The 21,456-nt window shown below is 39.1% G+C and overlaps 1 protein-coding gene across 2 annotated transcripts; it reads right to left on the bottom strand.

Moving 5' to 3' along the window:
- Window positions 1-244: 244 nt before the first annotated feature.
- On the bottom strand, window positions 245-19,939 carry LOC119720186 (glycine amidinotransferase, mitochondrial-like). Of its 2 annotated transcripts, XM_038189756.1 has the most exons (9): window positions 19,859-19,939; window positions 19,194-19,289; window positions 17,988-18,056; window positions 14,306-14,521; window positions 13,365-13,560; window positions 12,128-12,318; window positions 10,433-10,570; window positions 4,591-4,819; window positions 245-2,631 (listed from the first exon to the last, which is right to left on the bottom strand). In XM_038189756.1, the coding sequence occupies exons 3-9, from the start codon at window positions 18,051-18,053 to the stop codon at window positions 2,405-2,407; spliced, it is 1,263 nt and encodes a 420-aa protein (XP_038045684.1). In that variant the 5' UTR covers window positions 18,054-18,056; window positions 19,194-19,289; window positions 19,859-19,939; the 3' UTR covers window positions 245-2,404. The 2 variants fall into 2 exon arrangements, with proteins under 2 accessions (XP_038045684.1, XP_038045683.1); XM_038189755.1 differs by lacking the exon at window positions 19,859-19,939 and having other exon boundaries at window positions 19,194-19,622.
- Window positions 19,940-21,456: the final 1,517 nt, after the last annotated feature.

The raw sequence follows: 21,456 nt of genomic DNA, 5'->3' as shown, positions 1-21,456 counted from the left end.
ATAATTATATTTTTGAATGTTCATGATCCTACATTTTTGGCCTTTATTAGTGAATTGTAAAAAGTGATAACTACATACATACATGTACATGTACAGGTAACTATGTTAACGCCGAGCACCATTTCACCATATCGTCTGATGGTCCCTGTGTATGCTACTTGGCCTATTCATAAAGTATTTGTTCAAACAAAAATGGGATAAATCTGCAAACGTATTACAAATGACAGCCTTCAACATATACAAGCTTGTTGAAATCTTGAATTTTATTGCAGCACCATCTGTTATTCCATAGTGATAAAGTACATTTGTAATATCAGTCAAAACTTATAATACTGACAAATAGTTGGGCAATCAAAAGGTAAAGGGTGCCACACACCTGTGCTTGAAAACCATGTACATAACATTAACATATTGTTAAATATTGCTGTCAGAGTTGCATGAAATTATGCACCATGTTTTTTGATGACTTGAAAGATATTACAGTGAAAGTTTCAGACTAAAAGTTATTGACTAGTAACAGTGAAGATTTCACTTAATTTGTATACTCTATTCCCAAGTTATGACTATTTTAGTAAAAAGATAACAAAATGCAGCTGTCCACCACCGACATGAATACCTAAAAAATACAATAAAACATTGACGTATTTCACATAAATGAATGAACGAAAACTTGCAAAGGAAAACAAAAATCGTCATCAATATTTAAAGTTTTGTGAAATCAGCTGCGGTACATGTACTTCTCACCATCAGGAAATACGGGCTTAGGAGCGGTCACAAAATCCCAGTTGGCCTTCTTGAACATGCTGAGCTGATTTGCACGGCTGGTCGGGATTGACAATCACCAACCCTGGACCGATGATGTTGAACGTGGCGTCAATGTGCATGGGGTTGGGATCGTTGAAGGAGATCTGGTGGACGGTGTACTCAGCGCCAAGACGACGCTGCGTCCACTCAGAATATAGGCAGTGGACTTGTTCCTCATATTCAAACACAAAATCCGACTGTAAAAATGATGATTCAGTCTCGACTCAAATGATCCCATTTGTATTTGAGTGCCAGTGTGTACTCTGTAATTCTAACTCGGCTCAATAGCTTCCAATGGCATTCCATGGACAGAGCTTATTTTAGTAAAACATGCAAAAAATCTGAAAGCATGGATCAATTTCAGTCATTCTTTTTTTGGTCTTCAGATGAGTGGAAGAACATGCACTTGGAAGTCATACTTCGTTCTTGTATTAAATTTGATTGCTTTTTAAGAAAAAAAAAATGTTAATCCCAGTCACTTTCTTTTTTACTCATCCTGAAAACTACATAACATTAATTTTGGCCCAATTTCATGGCTCTGCTAAGCACAGAATTCTGCACTTATTTTCACCATTTTGTGCTAACGACACTAGCCAAAGGAATCCTGCGCTATCCCTGTAAGCACAGGAATCTGTAATAAAATGTTCAGTCCAAGAAGGATTATAACTATGCCTAGGGCCTATAGTCCATTCATGAACAAAAGAATCTCACCATAATTATATAAGTCTGCATAAATCCCCACAACCATAAGCTAAAGACTAATATTTTAAAAAGAAAAATGGCAAAATAAAGACATTCCCTCTGTTACATTAAACTACCTTACGTGTTCATCAATGTTCAAGCAGTTGCTTGGAATGAGCTGAAACAAAAGCCCTTTTGGAGCAGTGGAGTGCTCCTCCAAAAAAAATGGATATTTGGTATTTTTCCTCTTACAAATTGTCAATTTGTGTTTCCGTTTTAACTAAAAGACCCAACTTTTTTCTGATTTGTTGTGTCTGCAACCCTCTAAAAACGGAATTTAATTTTGCACACAATTAATGAACCTGCCCTGCAAGAGTCTGGCAGGCAATAACAGCTTTTTTCCCCTCCAAATACTACACCGAATTGACCAAAGTAGTTTGCAATCAATGAGGCCTAAATATGAATGAATAAGATTTTTTTTTTTTCGAGACACACATTGGGGATCATACCACAAGAGGGTGCAATTCAAAACATATGAACATTTTGGAAGTGAGGGCTATCAATGGAAACCTTGCTTTGTGTCGAGAAAAATAAACGTGCATTTGCACTTTTCTCAAAAAGTATGCCTACTGAGCAGAAAGATTGACAGATTAGTTGTTAAATAATCTGCTTCAGATTTATTTTATTGATTTTTTGTTTCTTGAAGCAGCTAAAATACATTTTGGCTAATGACTAAGCCATAGAAAGAACAGTTTATTTTAAAATGGATCTACCATAAACATGTATTATAGCATATATGAAATACATTTTATGTCTATAAATATAATTTTGAAAAGGAAGAATATTATCATGGTACTGTATTAAATGTATACTGCGAGTGAGAAAACGATCTGATTTACGTAAGAAAAAGTTTCAAAGTTTAAAAATAGGTCTCTAGGGTGCCCCGGCGGCGTATGTCGCTGGTCCAGCAGTGGAAGCCGCCACCGAAGGAGTTAGCAAAGGGAATAGAAACGCAGATGCACTCGATGCCCAGGCGACGGAACATCTCCTGCGTTGGTTTCTCGATTTCGTCCACAACGACACGTTTAGGGTCCAGCATCAAGACATTCATGGAGAGCCACTTGGAGGACATCCATAGGGGATGGTCTGTGAACAAAGAAAGGGAGGAATAGATGTAAAGTACACAAACACGCATACTGGAATTTGTTTCCTTGTGGAGACATTTCTTTGTTCTCGTGTAGTAAAGTTTTCGAGTTGAAAGTCTAGTTTCAAATGGCTCTTATTTTAACCAGAATTAATTTCCTTGGCTGAAATTTGGATTTAATATCCCTTTTCTAAAACTCTTCCATTTGCGACAGATCAACTTACTGAGGTGCCTTGGAAATTCCTAGTTTTTTAGTAAAGTCCATATATCTATTTCGTGATAACCTTGTGGAGACGTATTCATCTATAGAAATTACCCTGTGGAGACGTGTCCAATCTTTTGTTCCCTATTGTGTGCATGTCTCCAGAGAGCACGTTGTATCAGATAATGGGGACTAACAACATTAACAAGGAGCATCAAATTCATGTGCGTTTCACTATATCTAGGGCCTATCGGTCGTTCTTGTTTATTCTCTGATTATACTCTTTTTTGCTGTTCTTACCTGGGCCTAATTCTGTAATGTGATTTTGAAGCATTTTAAGTTATACTGGACTGTTTTATACCTTTTAATTTCTATACATGTATGTATTATATGTATTTTGATTACAAATTCAAAGCTAAATTTGGGCAGATTTTGTCATCTGATGTCTCATTCAAAAGTGAATAACTTTTGGTGAAGGGCACTTTGAAAAAAAAAACATAAAAAAACAACCTTTTTTAAGGGTGCAACTATGAACAAACACAGACAGTACATTGTACACCTTTAATAGTTCCATTAATAGTCTCCCTTCGTAATTTGAGTTTCACTTTTAAATATTGATTACAATTTTCAATCGCTATTTTTCTAGCAATTCGAATGTAACTAACTTTTTGCTGAGAAATTGAAACAAAAAAATCTGCCCACTTTAGATTTGGAATACAGTCGAACCATGATAAGAGCACTGTTAATACAGCATCCTGCTTATACATGTAGCAAGCAAAATATTAGGTCCCAAGTCTTTGTGTTTTCCATTACTGTTCAATACAAGGTACCTGTTATAAAAGGTAATTTGTAAAGTCCCAAGCCAGGACCTTGTTATGAAGGTGTTCCACCGTTTACTGTACAAATTTCTTTGTGTTGCCCAACAATAATTCATGTGTATCTCTTTTGTGCATTTAGGTTACAGAAGAATCCCAATATTATCTGATAATATTGTAGTTTAGGATGACTGAAAATGTCCAAAATAGGAAAAAGGTTGATTTTTCCATTTGAATAAAACATGCCAATTAAAATTTGTAAGGGGCAAAAATCGAATATGTTGGAGAGAATGGGTTCGAGAAACTTTGACACCTTGGGACCTACAGACGATTTCACGAAACAGTGCGTAACTTATGTTATGCGTAGGACTTACGCTTTAAATTTGTTGCGCAGCTGCGCAATAGCATTACAATTGAACTTGGCGTATGTGCAAAAGGTTTTAAATAATTTAAATTCTGTGATAACAACATGTTTTACTGTTGTTTGTGTATGATACTGTTCATCACGATACAGTTGTTGAATCACCTCTGCCCACCATATTTAAAATACTTTTGCCCAACTTTCTTCGGCAGCTCATGCAGCAACTCTAAAAAAAAATTGTCACAAGCAAAATAATTCATTTACCTCAAACACAAGGCTATGAGTGTCTTTTATCAACCTTGATAAGTTGTGCAATGACAGGCTCCCTGATGATCGTAAACTAGTTCATTTTCAGTCGCCATGCCACAACTTACACCACCTAAAATGATTGTGCAAGTTACTTCCTAATTTGTTGCACAAGTATCGGACTTATGCACGATGAAACTTACGCGGGATGTGTCAAAAGTGAAATGTTGCATAGCGTGAAATGTTGCCCCACTTACGCAATAATTGTGCCAAAAGTGAAGTTACGAAATTGCGCAAAGTTTAGTGAAATCACTGCAGTACAGATACTTCTCCTCACCGTCAGGAAACACGGGCTTAGGAGCGGTCACAAAATCCCAGTTGGCCTTCTTGAACATGCTGAGCTGATTGCACGGCCGGTCGGGATTGACAATCACCAACCCTGGACCGATGATGTTGAACGTGGCGTCAATGTGCATGGGGTTGGGATCGTTGAAGGAGATCTGGTGGACGGTGTACTCATCGCCAAGATGACGCTGCATCCACTCAATGCCCATCAGATTAGTGACCTGTGATCAGTTACAGATATTAATCTGTCAGTTTATTAGTACTGTACATATTTGAATGAACATTTAGTATGCGATTGTTTGAACCTGTACTTGATCGAATATTCGAAGTTATTTTCAATGAAACCGCTAGTCTGTTTCAATGATCTGACATGTCTAAAGCACACATGTCCACCCCGACTATGAATGGGGCGTGACGTCATGAAACCACTAATGTGGTTTGCTTGTTTTGATCAGGCCATGAAACTAATGCTCAACCCTGCATGCAAATCTCTCAGGCAGAGTGACCTTCGCTCCTTTATGGGAACCAATTATAGGATAAGGCCAAAAAAAAAAGTCTTCGGTTTCTGGTATGGAGCTTGCCCAAAAAGTGGTGCGGCGACGTGGCTTTTTTTTTTTTTTTTTAACCCATTTTTTTTGCTTCAATTGTCGGCTGATGACTGCAAATGGTGCCCGACTAAACTTAGTGCAAATATATTGTTGATGTACCCTAACGTGGCACGGCCCCTAACGTGGCGCACTTTGATTTTTCGCCGGTAGCGCCTAGCTAGAGCAAAAGTTTTAACTGAAATTTCACAGAAAGTGAAATTTCATCAAGTTTTAAACACTCCCGTTTATAAATCACGAATTTATTTACCCGTTACAAAGTTAAAAGAAAAACATATTTTGGCGTGGTTTTCCGATTTTATTTTCAAGTGCAAAGTGAACCCTTTGAAAATGCCCCGAAAAATAAGAAAATGATTTACTGACAAACATCTGGCTGGGTTTGTAAGTAAATATAATAATGATTTATCAGAATTTATCAAATTTACAGAAATTCTTAAATGTTAATTTGGAATTTTCTGAGATTTATTCAAGTGCGCCACGTTAGGGAACACTCCGCCAATTTGTGCCCAATTTCCGGACGCGACCGTTTTTGCATTTCGGATTAAATTTTATGAAACCGAAATTGTTCACAGAGGTTAAATAGCAAGCATTAAAAAGGTAAAAGTACCAGTATTTCACTGCATGAATTTGAGGTTTATCAACAAAGAGGTTTGGCAACACTACATGAGGAAAGTTGGGTAAGCTTCGAAGTGCGCCACGTTAGGGGACACGACTATATGGGAGTCCAGAGAGGCCACATAAAGCTTATTCTCGATCATAACCCCATCTAAAAACACGTTAAAATTGTGCAGCAGCAGGATTCCAGTCAAACCAGTGAGTTTGGTGGTTTTGAGACATCATCTTTTATTGAAAAAAAAACCCTTTTCATTTTGCCGACGCGCATGGCTACGGCGACGCGCGCGCATACCAGAAACCGGAGACTTTTTTTTTTTGGCCTAAGTGCTCATAAATATTTTAATCCCCTAGGGCAGGCTCCCCAAAATGGTGTGTCCCAACCCGAGTGGCCTAGAGAGTGGCCTTTACGGTTGGTCAGATGTATATTATTCAACTTAATTACCTTATAGTATGGAAATAAACCTGAAACCTGACCAAACGAAATATAAACTGAATATACCACTCAATGCCCATCACATATTGGTGACCGGTGATCAGTTACTGATATTTATCTGTCAGTTAATTAGTGCCACTGGTCACAGTTTTCATACAGAATATATTTATTCGTATTTCTTCTTCTAGTGCTGTGCATTTGTTTTTAATATTTAGTATGCGATTGCTCTATCTTGTACTTGATAGAATATCCAACTTGTTCAAAGTTGTTTAAACCACACGTCTGTTCCATTGATTGCCTGAGGCCCCCCCCCCCAAAAAAACAATTAGAAAAAAATCCAATCTGGTATGCATCCGGCCTGACATCATTTAGTTTGTAAATTCCAATTTAGCTTCTAAAGTGGTTTGTTGCATGGGGTTGGGATCGTTGAAGGAGATCTGGTGGACGGTGTACTCATCGCCAAGATAAACTGCATCCACTCAATGCCCATCAGATTAGTGACCTGTGATCAGTTACAGATATTAATCTGTCAGTTTATTAGTACTGTACATATTTGAATGAACATTTAGTATGCGATTGTTTGAACCTGTACTTGATCGAATATTCGAAGTTATTTTCAATGAAACCGCTAGTCTGTTTCAATGATCTGACATGTCTAAAGCACACATGTCCACCCCGACTATGAATGGGGCGTGACGTCATGAAACCACTAATGTGGTTTGCTTGTTTTGATCAGGCCATGAAACTAATGCTCAACCCTGCATGCAAATCTCTCAGGCAGAGTGACCTTCGCTCCTTTATGGGAACCAATTATAGGATAAGGCCAAAAAAAAAAGTCTCCGGTTTCTGGTATGGAGCTTGCCCAAAAAGTGGTGCGGCGACGTGGCTTTTTTTTTTTTTTTACCTTTTTTTTTTTTGCTTCAATTGTCGGCTGATGACTGCAAATGGTGCCCGACTAAACTTAGTGCAAATATATGGGAGTCCAGAGAGGCCACATAAAGCTTATTCTCGATCATAACCCCATCTAAAAACACGTTAAAATTGTGCAGCAGCAGGATTCCAGTCAAACCAGTGAGTTTGGTGGTTTTGAGACATCATCTTTTATTGAAAAAAAAACCCTTTTCATTTTGCCGACGCGCATGGCTACGGCGACGCGCGCGCATACCAGAAACCGGAGACTTTTTTTTTTTGGCCTAAGTGCTCATAAATATCTTAATCCCCTAGGGCAGGCTCCCCAAAATGGTGTGTCCCAACCCGAGTGGCCTAGAGAGTGGCCTTTACGGTTGGTCAGATGTATATTATTCAACTTAATTACCTTATAGTATGGAAATAAACCTGAAACCTGACCAAACGAAATATAAACTGAATATACCACTCAATGCCCATCACATATTGGTGACCGGTGATCAGTTACTGATATTTATCTGTCAGTTTATTAGTGCCACTGGTCACAGTTTTCATACAGAATATATTTATTCGTATTTCTTCTTCTAGTGCTGTGCATTTGTTTTTAATATTTAGTATGCGATTGTTCTAACTTGTACTTGATAGAATATCCAACTTGTTCAAAGTTTAAATCACAAGTCTGTTCCATTGATTGCCTGCCCCCCCCCCCCAAAAATTTAAAATTAAAAAAAAATCCAGTCTGATATGCACCCGGCCTGACATCATCTATTTTGTAAATTCCAATTTAGCTTCTAAAGTGGTTTGTTTGTTTTAACGATACAGTGAAACTTGCTCAACCCTACAATGCAATATTGCAAGGAGGCTCCCCATAAAACCTTGAAAGTTTGAAAGTTATTTCACCGGTCCCTTATACATGTAGTCATGTAGGTAATCGTAGGCTAGTGCTAATAATTACCACCACTAGTCCAGGGCCGCAGGGGGTTTGGGGCTCATGCTATACATGTGGTCACATAATGGTAGAGGCTTTGTTTAAAGCATGGAGCTGTAAAACATCCTTCAAATTTCATGTGTTGTATAGCTAGCCGGTGTCATACATGGGACAGGCGGAGGCCATACATTGTTAAGGCATCCTTGCTAGCCAGGGTTTATGATAATTGTTATTAATGTGACCTCGACCAAATGCAAAGTGCAACCAGTGCACAAAAGAAATGCCAAGAATGCAAGACATGTACCGTAACTTACGAAAAACTATGAATGTATACAGAAAAGTATGAACACTGACCCTCAAAAAACCCAGCATTTAATCGACAGAAGTACATACCGATATATGTATCTAGACAAAACAGAATAATACATAAGAGCGATTCCAGCATCACTCGCATTTCACTTTTTTGCATCCTTTTCCAATCTTAGTGGTGTACTTTTTACAAAAAAGAGAGAATTACTCTTTCATTTTTGGTTTGGAAATCGTCAGTATATAAGGCATTAACTGTATGGTATAAAAATGAAATGATACTAAATATGAGCATGGCACTGCTGGACAAAACTGTCACTTGCATTTTGTGAAAAGGACATGCCAAAAATTGTCTTGGTTTTAATTGAAAAGTTTCCTCAAACCAAATGTACCACAACCAAATGGTTATATGTACTAGATACCTACCATACTGAAGTATAAATGAGGGTAACAAATATCTTCAACAAGTAACTGTATTTAAGTTAGAGGGGAAAAGTGCTGTCACTTGCATTTCCGTCACTCGCATTTCAGTTTGTCCGTTCGTTAAGTTGTGAACAAAATGAAGCATTTACTCCAAAACTCTTATCAAGTCTTAGCTAAGTCTTTTCAAGCAACCTTTAATAGAAACCTTTTAAGTGTGCTCAAAATACAAATTGCAATGAAAAAAAAAAGGATTTTAAGTTACAGGGGAAAAATGCTGTCACTCGCATTTCAGTTAGCCATTAATTAAGTTTTGAACAAAATGAAGCTTTTCCTCCACAATTCTTACCAAATCTTGGCTTTGTCTTTTTAAACAACTTGCAAAATTGTTTGAAAATACTCAAAATATTAATTTCAATGAAAAAAAAAGGAATTTCTGAAATACATTCTGCATGCAGTCCAATACTTAAGTTGTTAAAAACTGAATTGTTTTCATCCATTCATGTACTATTTGAATGAACTCACAACCTTAGCAGCAGGAGCATGGATTATTTCACCAAAATTGACTTTCAACAGTTAACCTACAAGTTTTATACGTGTAGGGTCAGACTGTTCATATAGAAATAAAACTTGGAACTGTTCCTATGGAGATGCAATGCATCATGGATACCATAAATGATGCCTGCCTACATGTACCTTCTACAGGTCTTAAGACAGTAAGCATACATAGTGCATGCACTTCCCTCAATATTACCATCTAAGAGCTTCTCTGTCTGCATTCTTATAATAGAAATTGGTATTGTCAGTCGCATTTCATTTGTCACTTGCATTTCATTTGTCATTCGCATTTCAAATTCCAAGGGCTCTCTATTATAATGTGCTGGGTTTTTGGTTTTAATACTAGTTGCTTTTATACTTTGTATTGGTGGAAGAAGCAAATTATTAATTGTCAGCAATATAATCACTACCAGTTTAAAAAAAATAAAATTTTTTTTTTTTTTTTCGTGAACTCGCATTTCATATGTCTAAGCAGCTGTGCACCTAATTTTCTTCAAGAAAAGTCATGGGCAGATTATAATTTTATTTTGTTTGTAAGGTATAAAGTCATACTGCTAAATTGCATATTAAGTTTGTGACTTCTGCTTTTCCCAAGAAAAAATGCGAACAAATGAGAATGCACATAAAGTAGTACATTTTATAAGCCAAACATCACAAGGAAGAAACGTAACATATTTCATAGAAAACAATGGCGATTTGACTAAAAAAAGTTTATATCCTGGTCCTTGCATCTATTAGCAATAACTTAAAAATGAAAAGGAAGTTCAGGAATGAATTTGATTTTTTGGGGCCATGTCCCTGTTTGCTTGGAATTGCCCATGAAGAAAGGCTTGGCCTAGAGAGCATCTAACAAAAGTGCAATATGTACATGTACATGCAGGGGATCATGCAAAACTTGTATTTTTACATGTATGCTTCATCAAAGTGGGAGGAAAAAACACGAAAACAAAAGAGACAAATATGTGGACCTTTGCTCTTGAACGTCATTGATAAGACTTGAGTCAAAATATTTACTACTTTGCCAGGGTAAATCTAATGACATAGGATGTGAACTACAGCTCACCTGGCTCCTCTGACAGAAGATGTCCCTGCCTGCCCGGATGAAATCGGCCGCGTCAAAGCAGGGCTCAAACTCGGTGGTCACAAATCGGCCTCTGGCTGCCAGTGTGTTGCGCTCCGTCACCGAGTCCATAGGGTAGTTCTGCAACAAGTGGTGAATGGAAACCTTCGTCTCACCGAGGGATCAACCATGAAAAGGGGAACTTGGGAAAGTTGAAGAACCCACGTGCTGCCAGAACTTTGAATTCCCAATAAGCAGTTGGAGTGGTTTCCATTTTAATTGCATTAAAAACATTGCCAGAACTTAAAAAAACAACAAAACCAAAAAACCCTAAATAATCCTCAACGAAAACAAATCAACAAGAGATTAAAACAAAGAAAATGCGTTCATGTAGAACCAGCTGTAAATGAGATGGTTAACTGAGAGAAAATAAAGTCATAAGACAAATAAGCACCAATGAGAAAATTGCTACAAGTAGTAACATGTTAGTGTCGAAACTAGAAACGTGTTAAAATCAATTAAAAAAGCAACTTCAAAGTTGCCCGGTGACATTTGCCTCCGAGTTCATAAAAAACCAATGGACTATGGACCTTTTTTACTAATAAATTCATAATTATGCATGCAATAATCTCAAGTTTCGTCTTTAAAATCGGATAAATATCAGCCACTGCTACCTGTTTATAGTATTATTTTAACTCCCTAGCATGATTTACTAGGAACCATACCCATCTTAGCATATTCCAAATCCATATGGGAAACTGCCCACACATATTTCTGACTTACAAGGGCACGTGCTCGCAAATCCTGATTGCCAGCCTAGCGCATGTTGAAGCTGATCAGTGCATTTCAAAATCAAATATTTGACTATTCAATCCAAAACAATTAAAAATGCACAGCCATAAAACAGATTTACATTTTAATATCCAAAACTGTTAATCAGAAGGTTTTTCCCTGTTGTAAGTAATTTTTTGTGCGAGTACGGATATATGTATACCATATTACCAGTGGCCCTCCCGAAACACAGGGGAAGAATTAATAACCAGAACCAGACATTAGCACAGAAAAACCAACGCAACCAATGCACAGTGCAGTGAAGTACATGTTTAAGTTTGTTTAAGTTGACAAGTTTCTGTAAAATTGACAGCAGTCTCCGTTAGTTTACCAAAAAATTCCAAAAAGCACAGTTTCTTAACCCTCCTATGCAAACATACACTCTAGCCAAGTTGTCCTTTCAGTCAAAATCAATCAAGTGACTGTTTTTTTACAGTTAAGAATTGCCAGCCTACATAAAGCAGGGCTGACTGGCTGTGACTATTTAAGTAACTTGAGTACCGCTTTGCTATGACTGTGGGTGTTTGACAAGCCAGCTGTGTCCACAGCTTGCCCGCTTTGTCTGTTTGTGGTCTGTCGACTGAATCGACTAGTCACAGTGCTTGCTTGACATATGATCTGACTGTTTGTGACTAGCCTGTGGTAGAAGTATAGCAGGGGAAGTAGATGGAAATTTTGACTGTCTGTAACTGTTTAAATAGTAGGAGGGTTGTAACACCCAAAAGTGTCCATGTTTGTTCCGTTCAAATGCAAAATCCCTTTCAATGTGAAGCCAATAATACTTATGTCAATAGTTGAAGGGTTAATAAGCAGAACAAGAGAAGCCCAGAAAAAGCAACCCAACCCAAGCAAATAGCAGTGAAGTACCATATCATAGAGTTCATCACTCATTTGTGGTTTGGGCGCAGTGGTCCACTTCGCTCCCGCCCTGAAGTATTCCTTCATCAGTGGGCGGTAGGCCCGATACTCGAAAAATCGGGAACGCCAGGCCATGGGACTTTCTATGATCTCATCGCCAATTACCAGGAGAATGTCTCGTGGCATAGCAGCATACAATCCTGTTTTTTTAATAAAATGATCTTTTTCTGGTGATGGTCCTGTCCTTCTAGTTACTATAAGTTAATTATTTTGTCTTCAACAGAATGTGGGTATCTATAGTTCAGAGTAAAGTTAAAATAGGGCAACTACACATTAGGGCTAGGGGAAGGATCTGCTGAGTTATAAGCAAATGCTGCTTTTCCTCATGTCTTCATCATGTTTGCAACATTTTCCTTAGGATATGTTACAATTTACAGAAACTTTCCAAACTTTTTTCCCAGAAATTCATGTGAAAATGTATGAACCTACACTCCCTGTGGTTCCCGAAACCGCTCAAGCACTTAAAGGTTTACGGTAACTGATTCATCAGTGAAAAAAACACAATGTACATTTAGTACAATGTAGTACAGTTTCTTATGGGTAAATACATTTTCTTGATTTTATTTTAAACCTGAACCCAGCTGTGAAATATTCAGTTTTACCCTCCAATTAAAACCAATATCTGCACATTTGATCTGAACACACACATTTTGTTTTGAACTTTGAATAATTACTATACCTCATAAATATTCATCAACAAGAGCCAACTTCTTCCTGGTCCATTCACGATCACATGTCAGCCGCTAGTTTTTCTTTTTATCAAGCGGGCACGTGAGGATTCACGCAGTCGACTATGGCATGGGTTGCATATGGCATGGGTTGCATATGGCATGGGTTGCATATGGCATGGGTTGCCTATCGCATGGGTTACAACCATGACCATCGCCCTACATGTAGCTATATGAAAAGATGGCCGCAAAGGCACAGCAACATTTTGCCGGGATGATGCGTAACTCAGACAAAATTTTGGTGAATATATGAGGTATTGTAAAACAAATACATGTATAACATGCTTTATTTTGGGTGGCCAGACAATAAGTATTTTGTCAACTTTCAAGACCTTGGGGAGCTAATATTGACTATCCACCCGCAAACCATGTTATATTGGTATACTTAAACACCCTCTGTTGAAAAGGTGTGTAACAATACAAAGGGTATCCATTTATGTACAAGAAGAGAATCTCACCGCTTGAAGTGAAGTCGGGTGTGGAGTACTCTTTCTGGAAGTCGACCGGCTCAGGACGTCGGACTGTGACCCCCTCATGACGGAGTATGTTACACAGTTCTTCAATCTCGGCCTTGGCCCTCTCGACATGTTCAGCTGGAAAGGAACAGCCACCGGATCTCTTGAAAAAGTCCCAGTGCTTTTCGTTGGTGTTGGCCTGTGTGGGTAGAAAAGGACAATTGTTATCGGTTTATATCAAAGCTTTCTATTCTATCACCAAAAAAAGTTATGAACAAACTTTCTTCAAAAAATAAAGGACAGTGGACAGTACGCTACACTTCTGTCAAGTTATTCTGTGTGACATAAGGTCATTTTGAAGAAAACCCGGACCTTTGATAAAAAATTCAGATTTCTAAAAGTTTGCCGGGTAATGAGATCAAAATGATGACAACAAAATAATGACATCAATATAATCAGAACTTTGTATGGAATTGGGTCATTCTGCACCGATTCAACACGATTATGCACTCGACCCGCACAGATTGAAATGATATTTGGTGTGATGATTGGACTATATGAGAAACCCCCAGAACTGGGTTTTTTTTGTGTGGTAAATTGGCTCATTAGTTTTTGAGATACGACTCAACAAACTTTTGACTAATTAGCATGACCTCAGATCTTTAAATACTTGTATCGCCAAAACTATAGCACCTATAAAGCCAAGTTCTACATCATATTAAAGCTCTTTAAATGGCCTCCGTTTCATAAAATCAAACCAAAATCGCAGCATGAAGCGCAGAGAAAATGCGTAATGAAATAACCTTTGACCTTGAATTACGAAAAAGCAAGTAACTATGCTTCAAATTTTGTAAAAAATAAATTCAGATGTTAGTTTATGATGTAAGCAAGAATCTTGGAAACTTTTGTGATGGGTGATCTTTTAAGTTTTTTAGTTGGGGTACCTTGACTTCTATACTGAACGGAGGCACTGCAGCCCCCTCTACCCGTCCCACAATGATTTCCTCCAGAGGATCCCACTCGTTGTAGGAGCAGACGGGGCCCATCTTTTGCTCAACAGGTTTGACGGCGGGGTTGGTAAAACTGCTGCAGGTGCGTCTACTGCTGCTTTCGGTGCTTTGAGGCTGCACAGCAGCCATGCTAGACAGCCAACTCCGTGCCTAGTAATAATGATAATACATAGTATTTATACCGCGCTATACCAAGATCACAGTGCGTAACAAAAGGGGGAAAACGCAGCAATAACAAAATTCAAGGGGGGGGGGGAACAGGCAATTTAAGAGAGATCTGGGAAAAGGAAGTTCTTTAAAGAACGCTTGAAAGTTGACAACTCCTCCTCTCTCAGATCACGGAGGCCTCCGTCAATGGCAAAATCATTGTGCTAGTTGTTGTTCAGATACTTCATCATAGGGGCGTTGCTTTGAACAACAGTGTGCACAATGCTTTTTCCCTTGAAGGGGACCCATGAGAGTACAGTGATCGCGTGCCCAGATTCATACAATCACACCCTACAATACATGTGTGTGGGTCCCTCCACAAATGTGGGGTCCAAAAGCGCGACCTAGCTTTTATATTTGTGTCCATGTTACGTCTCACCTGTGTGATCTACCATACAAATAACATTAAATTGAGTTCCATTTGATTTTTATTTGCTTGATCTATAGGTATTTTGCTTTACAATCACTCTTGGAGATAGAAGGGATTTAAAGATGTGTCTTGAATATACAAAATCTTATATCAGATGTAACAGGGGGACTGGGAGTAATTGCATTATATAATGTTTGGCGAGACTCCTACCCGGTAGTTGTGTGATAATGTTTCAGTGCATTGAGTTGAGATTTGATTCTGCATTTTTGTAAAAGAAAAACTGTGGACACTGTATGTTCAGTGTACATTTTTTAGGTTTTTAAAAACCAGTTTCCCCCACATGACTAGAAGACAAATGAGCCACTTCTCTGGGTTTTTTTATATTTTTTTAGTTTTTTTTTGTTTTATTGAAAACTGTACACAGTCTTTCTCTGTTTCAATAGTTACTAAATGTCATACTTTTGTAAATTTGTGAAATTAACAGGTATTTTTTTTCTCAACATACATATAAGCACTGAGGCTCCAATTAAAATCCAAAACACAAGTTACATCCTGTAGGAATGGTCTGCTATGTTCTCAGCTTATTATGGGGAAACTGGTAAAATATTAAGAAAATAAACTGGTGTGGCGTCAATGTTATTTTCCATACAAAAATTCTATTACCCTACTGAAAAAACATCCCAATGCTCTGCAAAATTCTACGACAACTAGGACACCGAGTTACACCTCATGTTGAATTCAATACAAACTAAAATTGGGTAAAAACAAAATTGGGCCAGTTGGTGGATAAAAAAGTATACCTGGGGGGGGGGGGGCTCTAATTTTTTGTAGCCAGGAAAAAGAATGAGATGGTGGTCAAGTATTCTTAAAACAACAGAAATAAAACAAGTCAGGTGTGTTTACAAACACAAATGCCCCGCAACCGTGACTGTTCCCATGACATAACACCACTCTTTTAACATCAACTTACATGTACCTTGGTCACATGGAACGTTCATTGACAGCATTAGTGTCTTCTGTAGGCTTTATATGACTTAATCCCTAATCCCAATGATCTCAGAATAAATACAAGATTTCTATTGTTTTTTAGCCACTGTGACCTTGACCCTTGACCTTTTGACCCCCAATGCGATAGGCCTATTTGGATTACCAAGAACGATCCACAAACCAAATTTGAAGTTCACATGTAAAGTATTTCTCAAGTTATTGCGCTGACAAAATTTCTATTGTTTTAGCCACTGTGACCTTGACCCTTGACCTTTCGGCCCAAAATGCAATAGGCTTCTTAGGATTACCAAGAACAATACACAAACCAAATTTGAAGTTCAAATGTAAAGTATTTCTCAAGTTATCGCGCTGACAAAATTTCTTTTGTTTAAGTCACTGTGACCTTGACCATTGACCTTTCGGCCCCAAATGCAATAGGCTTCTTAGGATTACCAAGAACAATACACAAACCAAATTTCAAGTTCATATGTTAAGTATTTCTCAAGTTATCGCGCTGACAAGATTTGTCCGGACACACACACACAGTCGTTTTTTGCTATGCTTCCGAGGATTGGCTTTGTGTTTTCCTTTGTCCCTGTTACATAACACTCTCCCATAGACTAAGCACACAAACCTGCGTTCGAGGACAATAGGCACCTTCCTTCGAGGATCAATGGCCCCTTTGTGCTCCTTTTGTTGTCTGTCCTCAGGCGTAATGCCATGCAGGAACACCCACACCCCCCCCCCCCCCCACACACCCACCCACCCACGGAAGGACAAGGCGGAAACAGTATGCCCCTTCGGCTTCGCCGCGGGGCATAAAAAGATGACGGTAAGTGTAGTTAATGTACTTAATATTATAAAAACCATCTAGTAAAAAAACACATCAACAAATAACTAAAAGACACATGGATGAATGGTCAGGGAGTACACATTATACAAATAACGAATGTTTGTGAGTGCGATGGTAAGAATAATTTCATGAGGTGACAGATTGAATGTTCTATTCCACGAGGCGAAGCCGAGTGGAATAGAACATTCAATCTGTCACCGAATGAAATTATTCTTTCCATCGCACGAACGTAAAACATTCGTTATTTGTTTTATACAACACCAGAATAAATTCTCGTCAGTTGATTGGTAAATTGTAAACTACAATTTATTTTGATTTTAAAGATGTTGAACTACCCCTTCACGAAAATGTTTGAACCCAACGCTGTAGCGCTGGCTCTTTGGAACAATACGCGCTACGCTGAACGCGCACACCAGCATGCATTTTGCACGCAAATACCGCGTCATGGAACAAGCGCAAAGTGAAACGGTGTAACGCATGGGTATAACGCATGGTCGCACCGTGCATTATACCGAATAATAATATGTCACGTGATCTACAATTCACCAATCAGATGACGGTGATTTATTCAGGTGTTGTATAAACCTGAATAACGCATGTCTGTATACAAACATACACAGATATATACCATCTAGTAAACAAGCACATTTAAACAAATAACTAAAAGACAAGATGAGTGAGTGGTCAGAGAGTGCAAATAAAAACCCAGCAAAAAAAAAAGTCTGTAGGGGTACACCTTCAATGCTCATCTCGGCTGCAAAGAAGTACTATAATAACCTTAACAAATGACAAGACATCAATTTGAAAAGGGGAATTTGTAAATGTATAACAATTAACAGCAGTCATCGATTACAATCATTAATGTAGTACCGGTACTTTCTATGTGCATTTCAAAGTGTGCTAATGGAGATGTGTGAAGAATTAAAAAGAAAGAAATGCTATACACGTAACATTAAATGGGAGGATTTTGCTTTACAAAGAAATATAGAGGAATACATTTTTAAGTATTAACATACAGGGTTTTTGTTCTTTCTCAATCTCCTCCATAATCACATCTTTGAATCTAATGGCACAAAACTGCCCCTTTTGGATTCCTACTTTACTTCAAACTAAAAGATCCGACAAAATGACAACTGGCCGACCTCATTTTCAAAATTGACAAAGATCACCTTTATTGAATTTCTTTCAAAAATGCTTACCTTTACATAGCTACGCAATGATTCCCGACCTCGACATCCCCCCAGAGCAATTCTTACACCCAACATCACCTATTCGAGAAAAGGAAAGGAAAGAAGAGGTAAATTAAGTTCAGATAGAAATGATACCCCAATTGAGCACGGTCGATATATCAATATTACTCGATTATTCGATATTATTTTGATATCGCCGATTTCCAATTTTTTTATCATATCGAAATATCAAAATTTTCAATATTCAGGAATTTCAAAAATATCAAAAATGTGTCAGATTATTTTTAAAAAAAATCTCCCTGTTTTTACTTTTGTTTAAAACGCTGTTTGCTGTAACTTGTGCTTGTGACTCCAAATTTAAACATCGCGAAATGATGCCAAGCAGAGGTCGCTTTGTGCACTGCGTTTGCCATGTTTGCTGGTAGTCGCATCTCCCCCAATGTAAAACCTCAAAAAATGTGACCTGTATTCATTAGATTCCAAGATTATACATGTAGGCCTACATCCAAACTGCAATTTGTAATGTCAAAGTCCGAAGTTACCATTCTATTTTCTAAGTTCTAGTTGACCATTTCTCCAAGTATTACACTGTAACACTGTACACAGTATTGAGAGAGTCCCAAATTTTCGGACTATTAATTCTGTGAAAACTACAGAGTACAGTACCAGTATATCCCGCATATTACAATAGTTACTTTTTTTAGTACGCGATTGTTGTCAACATGTTAAAAAAAGTCACATGTACATGTAGGCCTAGGCCTACTCATACTGTTACATTCCAAGGTCTTACATACAAATTGCAATTTGTAACGTCGAGGCCCGAACTCCGAAGTTACCCTTCTAATATTGTTCTACTTCTAGTTGACTATTCCTCCAAGTCCATTGGTAATGTTATGAGTTACTTCCGTGCGTGACAGTTTTTGTATCTTCGAGTCATCATAATCGGCGCAGTTGTAAAAGTTGTACATGTACATGTTAATTGTAGGCCTAGGCCAACTTGCAAGTTGTAGCCCAGGTTGGACTCCGTTGTGTAGGCCCTACCATGGAGCAAGCTCCATGGCCCTACCATGATGAAGACGTCGTCCAACCTGGGCTAGGCCTATATTTGCTTTAATACAAAGTTGTAGAACGTTTCGAAAAACATTTCCAAATTGAATGTGTCGTTAACAGATAAAACAGTAAGTTTACAAATTTCTATCCGGGCGGAAAACTTACCTTACGTCGATACCGCACTGCCGCTCTGTCGGCGCCAAAGTTTGGATTAATGTTGTGCTATGCTGAGCTAATGTAGCTAGCTAGCTATCTCTGACTCTGTACAAAGGCAAAACGCGTTAACGCTATATGTACTGGGTGCGTTGGTACGGGTGTGATCGTGCACGCCACACGATCAGTTGATCTACATGTAGCTACGTCGACGTGACCGTGCACCCGGTGACCGGCCGTACGTATTTCAGCCGCTCATCGGCTGCCAGGAAGCAGGTTTGCTTCAAGGCCACCGTGGCTTAACTTGCCCGCATTCAAAGCGGCGAAGCAGCGAAGCGAATGGAGATGGAGACCACACACGCGGGCGGCGAAGCACGAGGGCCTTTTCTAATAACTTGTCGAGAAATTCTTATGTTTTTCTTTATAATCTCGATTTTTGCTACCTCAAAAGGGTAGCAAAATTCCAACCAATTATCAGCCTTTTTGTGTGTGCGTAGCTACTACCCGGACGCGTCGACGCGCCCGGATGCTTGCACAAAATTTAAAAACAAAAAATGCGAGTCTAGTTTTCCACGAGATCGTGACCGCGTTTACAATCAAATCTTTGCTCCAGTCGCTTCGGGTCTTCGCAACTCCGCCGCTCTGATTAAGCCACGATGGCCTGGGCGAAAGGCTACCTGCGTGCCGGCCGTGCGCAGGCCAGCCCCCCATGATTTATAATAAACTCTGAAACAAATACTGTGTCCGTCCCTCCTTAACCCTAAAGGGGCCGGGGGGGCGGAATCCGCCCCCCCCCCTCAACATTTTACCGTGATAGCCTCTAAAAAAATTGTTTTCGCGACCCGAGCTGTTATGACTTTTTAGCCTCGAGCTTTGCGCATCTTTTGATACCAAAAACATAAAAATCGGACCACGGGTTGCCGCGAAGCGAAAAATTTTCTGGCGCTACGCGCCGTGAAAACTGAATTTTCGCATATACGTCGTGTACACAGAGCAGAATTGCCATTCGTACATACAGTGACATATGAATAATTAATTAGCCATAATTCCAAAACCCTTTGACCTATAGTCATGAAATTTCTTGGGTATGTTTAGGAAGAGTTGCTCTATGCATGTGCCGAGTTTCAAAATTTTTCGTCACTCGATGGCCGAGATCTTAGGGGGGCGCCCCCCGGCTGAGAGATGGTCAAAATAACCCGGCCCCTTTAGTGTTAAGGCGTTCTGTACAACCAAACTGTTTTTCGCGTATGAGCGGAGCGAAGCGAAGCAACATGAAAATGTAGTTTCGTTTGTCACGCCCATGGAGGTAGAACCATTTGTGCTTATTAGGCCTACGTAGTTCCAGACCCTGCATTCCTTGATACCACAGGTTCTACCTCACCATTACCTCCATTCAGAATCACGTGAGATGGTATTGTTTGGTATTTAAAAGCTATGCCACTCTTCAAAGAAAAGAATGCTATCTGCGCGCATATAAGGGGCACCATGCCCATTCAACCGTCAGTGTATTTTTCGTGTTACACGCGGAAGTATCGCCACTTAGCGCGCATAGGACCACGCTGTGGCCACTTTTATTATGACGGACTTATGTTCCATTGAAATTCATGCCAATCCGTCCGAGGACGAAGCATTAGTTACTGCACAACTGAACGCAGAGATGTCTGAACTGACACAGGTAGCACTGCAGCCTGCCACACCCGCGCCAAAGCAAAAACGCAAGCACTCAGCTAAATCAGCGCCTAAGAGCGCCAATGACGATGAGCCTGATTTGCGCGATATGGTGTATAATCTGCAGCAGACGGTCACAAGTCTCACCGAGGCTTATGCCAAGCAAAACGCGCCGGCTTCTCTCATTGTCAAATCTTGCACTGGCGCTAATAAGCTCAGCAGCGAAATTGCGAACATGGCAGCGCAGCGCCTTCAGTTCAGTTCGCACCTGAAGAGGGCGAGCAATCCTGTGCTGATACAGCCGTACCCGAAAGGGGCGATTATTACTCTGAAGATGAGGTAACTAACCTGTTGCAAACTGACTCAGTTCAACCTACGGGTACTGACCAAGAGGACGATGAAAAGGCCCTGCTATCAATGAACAGTTGGCAAAAACTATAAACTCGTTGGCACATGGTAAAATTCAACAAGAAAAGTTGAACGAAAAAATGAAGACGTATGACCGCCCTAAAATACAAGGGATGTGAAATTCCAAAAAAAATACAAGAGGCATTTGTATGTGCATCAATTGCAACCACTAAGGCAGTAGACCAATTGTTGCAAGTGC

This window comes from Patiria miniata, unplaced genomic scaffold (genome assembly GCF_015706575.1).
Source record: "Patiria miniata isolate m_02_andy unplaced genomic scaffold, ASM1570657v1 HiC_scaffold_9, whole genome shotgun sequence".
Classification (NCBI taxonomy): domain Eukaryota; kingdom Metazoa; phylum Echinodermata; class Asteroidea; order Valvatida; family Asterinidae; genus Patiria; species Patiria miniata.
This window is presented reverse-complemented; position numbering and strand designations above follow the sequence as displayed.